The 7,206-nt window shown below is 30.9% G+C and overlaps 1 protein-coding gene across 1 annotated transcript; it reads right to left on the bottom strand.

The window, feature by feature from the left end:
* Nucleotides 1-4,569: 4,569 nt before the first annotated feature.
* Nucleotides 4,570-6,456, bottom strand: LOC127796285 (probable polygalacturonase At3g15720). Its single transcript, XM_052328351.1, has 8 exons — nt 6,286-6,456; nt 6,015-6,146; nt 5,812-5,892; nt 5,621-5,644; nt 5,270-5,477; nt 4,974-5,055; nt 4,768-4,880; nt 4,570-4,658 (listed from the first exon to the last, which is right to left on the bottom strand). The coding sequence occupies exons 1-8, from the start codon at nt 6,454-6,456 to the stop codon at nt 4,570-4,572; spliced, it is 900 nt and encodes a 299-aa protein (XP_052184311.1).
* Between the last annotated feature and the right edge of the window lie 750 nt (nt 6,457-7,206).

Below are 7,206 nucleotides of genomic sequence, written 5' to 3'. Positions count from 1 at the left end.
TAAGTAAAAATGCCAAACAAAATCAATTTAATGGGATTCCAATGAAGATGGAGTATGTGGCCAAAGGCATACTAAGAAAGGCTATTTCACCGTGTGATAATAGAGGCATGGTTGAGTAAAATTTTGGTTAAACTGAAATAACTAAATCGAACCAGTCAAAATTGGTGGTTTGATTTGTTTCAGCTTAATTTGAAAACCCGTTTAGCTCGGTTTTAAATTTGAATGTTTTGGTTATTTTGGTTTGGTTCAATTTCCTTATTAAAAAATTGAAATAATCAAACCAATCAAAATATTATTTTTACTCGAGTAACAAATTTTCTTTAATCAAATAATATTTCTAGACTAAAATCTACTTACAATGATTAATCGAGTAAAAGTACGTTGTTCTTAATTGAGTAATTAATATTCATTTTATTCGAGTAACACTTATTTTTAATTGAGTAATATTTATTTTATTAAAAGGATTTTTTAGTCTAGTAAAAATAAAATTTTGATTGGTTCAATTATTTTAATTTTTTAATGAAGATAGCAAATCAAACCAAAATAATTGAAAAACTTAAATTTAGAAACCGAACTAAACCGGCCTATAAACGGAATTGAATTAAACTGTCAATTTGGACTGATTCAATTACATTATTTCGGCTAACCTAATTTTATTCACCTCTATCTATATTAATCACATGCTGAAACCCAACTGATTGTCTTTATATCTACCCACTTCTATAATACTCCAACCCGCTTTTACGTGACCATTCAGTCTCCTCGTCATCAAATTTGCCTTTAGCTTGAGCCATCACTCCTCGTTGCTTCGCCGATAAGGCCCGTTATCGAATATTCAACAATTTCCGTTGAAAGAGAAAGGAAGAAGATAAGAGAAGGGGAAGCAGAGAAAAAGGACAGGATTGATCAAAATGACGTCATTTTAATTAGTCTAGACTATAAAATAAATTATAGTTCAGACTGGTTTTAGGTATTCTGTTTTAGGCATATATATATATATATATAAATTCAAATTGCATATTTAGTAACATAATCCACTAAACTGGGTCAACCCATGACAAGGGGCAATTCTCGTCCCCCGAAAACAATTAAACTACCAGACAATTTTCCCTGTATGCGTGCGCGCCAAAGAGGTGGTCTCATGCATCGCACAAATTAGATAAAATCCAACATTTGAAAATCTCTCCCAATACACTATAGAAATGATAGACATTATTATGAAGAATTCCAATCTAAATAAAATCTTGATACAAAAGGAATAAGAATTATCTATAAAGTATTTTAATATCATCTGTATGAGATTTTAAGATCACATCTTTCTTCTCTATAAATAAGTAGACTGTCATTGTAGAAAATGTACGTTTTTAATACTTGTGGGAATATAATCTCAAGTCTTCATCATCATTATTGTCTTGCTTTAAGTATTAGAGTGTGTGTGTAAAATTTCTCTATACCCTCTGACTATTCTCTTTTTTGCAAGCTTAGACGACATTTTCAAATAATAAATTTATTATAATATTCGAGCGAGACAGAACAATAATAATATCATAAAGAAAATATAATAACATCGTCATTTAATGCAAAAGATTTCCCTATGATTATAAAATTTGACAATTAAATTATTATAACATCAAAAATGGAAAACGATTTTACTTTTATTGCTATGTTCAAACGACAATAGCAATAATATCATAAACAAAATGTAATAACGACATCGATCTATTAATATAAAAGATTTTCTTATGATGTAAAATTTGACAATTAAATTATTATGACATGCAAAGATAGGAAATGATTTTACTTTTATTGTTATGTTCGAACGATAACAACAATAATATCATAAACAAAATGTAATAACGGCATCTATTAATATAAAAGATTTTCTTATGATGTAAAATTTGACAATTAAATTATTATGACATGCAAAGATAGGAAACGATTTTACTATAATTGTTATGTTCGAACGACAACAACAATAATATCATAAACAAAATGTCATAACGACATCTATTAATGTAAAAGATTTTCTTATGATGTAAAATTTGACAATTAAATTATTATGACATGCAAAGATAGGAAACAATTTTACTTTTATTGTTATGTTCGAACGACAACAACAATAATATCATAAACAAAATGTAATAACGACATCTATTATAATGTAAAAGATTTTCTTATGATGTAAAATTTGACAATTAAATTATTATGACATGCAAAGATAGGAAACGATTTTACTTTTATTGTTATGTTCGAACGACAATAACAATAATATCATAAATAAAATGTAATAACAGCATCTATTAATATAAAAGATTTTCTTATGATGTAAAATTTGACAATTAAATTATTATGACATGCAAAGATAGGAAACGATTTTACTTTTATTGTTATGTTCGAACGACAACAACAATAATATCATAAACAAAATGTAATAACGACATCTATTAATGTAAAAGATTTTCTTATGATGTAAAATTTGACAATTAAATTATTATGACATGCAAAGATAGGAAACGATTTTATTTTTATTGTTATGTTCGAATGACAACAACAATAATATCATAAACAAAATGTAATAACGACATCTATTATAATGTAAAAGATTTTCTTATTATGTAAAATTTGACAATTAAATTATTATGACATGCAAAGATAGGAAATGATTTTACTTTTATTGTTATGTTCGAACAACAACAACAATAATATCATAAACAAAATGTAATAACAACATCTATTATAATGTCAAAGATTTTCTTATGATGTAAAATTTGACAATTAAATTATTATGACATGCAAAGATAGGAAAAGATTTTACTTTTATTGTTATGTTCGAACGACAACAACAATAATATCATAAACAAAATGTAATAACGACATCTATTAATGTAAAAGATTTTCTTATGATGTAAAATTTGATAATTATATTATTATGACATGCAAAAATAGGAAACGATTTTACTTTTATTGTTATGTTCGAACGACAACAACAATAATATCATAAACAAAATGTAATAATGACATCTATTAATATAAAGGATTTTCTTATGATATTAAATTTGACAATTAAATTATTATAACATGCAAAGATGGGAAATGATTTTACTTTTATTGTTATGCTCGAACAACAACAACAATAATATCATAAACAAAATGTAATAACGCATCTATTAATGTAAAAGATTTTCTTATGATATAAAATTTGAGAATTAAATTATTATGACATGCAAAGATAGGAAACGGTTTTACTTTTATGTTATGTTTGAACGACAATAACAATAATATCATAAACAAAATGTAATAACGACATCTATTAATGTAAAATATTTTCTTATGATGTAAAATTTGAGAATTAAATTATTATGAAATGCAAAGATGGAAAACGATTTTACTTTTATTGTTATTCGAACGACAACAACAATAATATCATAAACAAAATGTAAATAACATCTATTAATGTAAAATATTTTTTTATGATGTAAAATTTGACAATTAAATTATTGTGACATGCAAAGATGGGAAACGATTTTACTTTTATTGTTATGTTCTAATGACAATAGAAATAATATCATAAACAAAATATAATAACGACATCTATTAATGTAAAGGATTTTCTTATGATGTAAAATTTGACAATTAAATTATTATTACATGCAAAGATGGGAAACAATTTTACTTTTATTGCTACGTTTGAAGGACAATAGCAATAATATCATAAACAAAATGTAATAATGGCATCTATTATATTGTAAAAGATTTTCTTATGATGTAAAATTTTACAATTAAATTATTATGACATGCAAGATGGGAAACGGTTGTACCACACAAATTATAACTATTCTCACGCTATTTTCATGAACTGAAAAATGGCACACACGCACGCACGCATTCAATATATACAGGTGGAAGATGCTCTGAGGAATGGATGTGCCCTCCTCATTCTGTCTCAGATGTCAATTAATCAATTCTGTTTTACATGAAACGAAGGGACACAAAGATAGTACTTTTTTTGGGGTGTTGGGGGATTCAGCTAAGCTTAAAATGAAAGTGATGTCTTCTTTGAATTCATCAATATTTGTTGTCTTGTTTCTGTAACGAAAAGAAATAGAAGACACCATACACTTGCACGTAGCAGATGATATGTGGTACTATACTAAATAACTTCTTCCCAAAACATTAATTAACATAACAAACTAATCAGCAGAGCAAAGCAAAGCAAATTATCTAATTAATTTAGACGATGATAAACAACCCACTTCAGGGCTTGTCAAAGTAGATGTTCCATGAGCGTTCAGGCAGGAAGAGCAAAGGGTTTCATCCAGATTCGCCGCGGTTATGTTAACGTTATACAACACGATGTCAGTGCACCCAACAGTTTAGCTGCAATTAAGATCAATGGCATCATCTGTGACTGATGTTCTACTAAATCCGGTGAATGTTATATTGCTAATTTGCACAGCCGCAGTCCTCAAAGAGAAAGCAGTGCATGTTAATTCATTAGCATTTGATAATTAGCAATATAGAAATTAACCAATGTGTTGATTGAGCAAGAAAATTTATTCTTCACTTGATTTATGCAAAGCTTATCACTATTGCAATGGAACTGGTCGATGATGATAGGATTTGGTAGGATATGTGTCTGGCATAGCCATTCCCTCTCCCTACAAAATTAAGTTATCCAAACAAAAGCAAGTTATTAATTCAACTTCTGCTCAAACAAATAGATGCTAAAACTAAATGTTAAATGGTTTTCCCGAATTAATAGAGTACCATGCCTGCCAGGTTTGATCTGTGCTCCATTTCTTGTCCCATGGAAGCTGCAATTTGTCACAAGAACTTCTTCTACCTCATCAGTTGTTCCATCCTCTCCCAAGCTCCCGATGCTGCAACAAATCCTTACCTTTTTTTAATTTAGAAGCCAATTTGGTGGCTCGAATAATTAATTAATTATGAGGAAGAAGATAGAGAGCACAAACCTTATACCATGCCCCGGTCCATATGCTACCCTAGTAATATTGATGTTAGTTGATCCTCCAAGCATGGCAATGCAATCATCCCCTTAATTTTGGCAACAATTCCGCAAGGCATGAAAAAATAGAAATCCAATTCAAATTCAAAGGGAATGGATATTTTTATGTAGTTAAAGGATTTTAGACCAGATCTAGATATAATTGGAGCGGATTTGATGTAATTGATCCCCATCAAATCTGGATCAGATTGCCCATTTACAGGGGGGTACCTATATAAAAGGAGTGATTATGTATGTATTTACCTGTTGCCATGATGCAGTCTTGAATTTTTAGGTTACTTGACTTAGAGATGTCGATGCCATCGGTGTTGGGACCGTCCCCAGGCGCAGTTATATGAAGATTAGAGAAAGTTGATCCGTTGCAACCAACCACACTTACGTGGTTTCTTGGGCTGTTAATATGTGTTAATCCACTAAGCTGAAGGTTAGCACAGCTAACAAATTGCAATGCCTGGCCTCAAGAAAGACAAGGCTTCATTTCCCAAAATGAAGATCTTAACTTGATGAACTTACAATGCTGAAAACTTGTTCTCAAAATCGGGAGCATTGGAATCAATGTAAAACAATTTTAGGTTATATATATGTTTCACTTACTGTTGGCCTTTCAATATCCGGTTCCTGATCAAAGAGATTAATGAGGTAAGTATGTTAATATGAAAACAATGTAAGAAGATTAAAGAGATTAATCTAACAAAAGATTTTAATTGACCCGCCCTTCTGAATCGATCCCAGGTTGCACCTTGCCCATCGAATTGTCCCGTCCCGTACACAATCAGTCCATTTACCTCAGAAAAACTAAGCCAATTCTTAGAACTCTGGCTACGCCATGAATCAATATCTGGTGCCAGCTGAAGCCTCCCATATACCTGCCCAATTAACAGCTTTGATCCAAATATACTTATCATTAAACAAGAAAAAATGACTGTTTTGTGCCTTAAGTACTACTGTTGTAGTATCATGCAATTGAACAAAGTTCAATTAGCTGAACGGTAATGCTTGAAGACTTGCAAGGACCTTCGAATCCCACAGGATTCAACAATAATGTTTTGCCCTCTGGCACGCATAAAACCGGTCTTCCCATCGCGGCATCACAAGCAGCTTTCCATGCCGATAAAAATGCCTTGGAATGAACAATTAATTTTCAGATTCAATTCATTAAATAGCTTTTTGTTTTCCTAAACCATGAACAATCTACGCAACAAACTACATAGTTGCTAGCTAGATAGAATGAAAATTTATGTGAGTAATTAAGGACTAACATTGGAGTCATCTGTTCTCCCATTTTCAATTGCTCCATAATTAAGCACATCAAAAACACCAGAAGCAGAACCAGCTTCAGTTTCTTGTTGGCAAGTAAAGCTGCTTGATCCCAATAAGTTGGCCGTGCATAGAACTAAAACCATAACAGGTTCCTGCATGGAAGCAGACATATATTCGCCAATTTAGTTACTTTGTTTTATGCCAAGGAAGACTGATTCAGAAGTGAAACTTAACGTACCCGATTGAGATGCATGGCTGAATTTGAAATGCTCTCGCATGGAAAAATATCGTTCAATTTAAGTATTTGAAATGCTCTCGCGTGGAAAAATATAGTTCAATTTCTGCACATGCAAGCTTGTTAAGGATGATCTTGTTATATGCACATATATAGTTGGATGACACTTAATACATGGAAACAATGTCAGATGAACAATTCGAAATTATTTGAGCTTCCCTATTACTGTTGTCAAAAATAAAATAATCATAATTCATGATCCGGGAACACCGGAGCTGTGACAGAGCGAAGTGAAGAGCTAGCAGGTATCTACTGGTAGAAATATACATTGGGTAACTCTAATCTCCGATTATCCAATTGGGGTCTCAAATAAGCCCTCGGGGGTATTTTTGGTAACGGATTAATTCATTCGTGAGTTGCGTCATGTGTGTTCAACGCATAACTATGATCACAAGAACATGTTTGAGAGGCACGTGAGGATTCCTCATCTGTATATGCCCTCTGATATTTATATTAGTACCTGAAGAGAAAATAATATAATAAATAAATGATGTAATTAACGAATATAAAAATATATCTTTCCCATCAAGAGAAGGGCCATTTATTGTATTCTTTACTAAATATCTTGGATGAACATGCACGCAATGAGCTTGAGAACTGTGGTCCTTGAGCTAATTTGGATGGA

This window comes from Diospyros lotus, chromosome 3 (assembly GCF_014633365.1).
Source record: "Diospyros lotus cultivar Yz01 chromosome 3, ASM1463336v1, whole genome shotgun sequence".
NCBI classification, from domain to species: domain Eukaryota; kingdom Viridiplantae; phylum Streptophyta; class Magnoliopsida; order Ericales; family Ebenaceae; genus Diospyros; species Diospyros lotus.
This window is presented reverse-complemented; position numbering and strand designations above follow the sequence as displayed.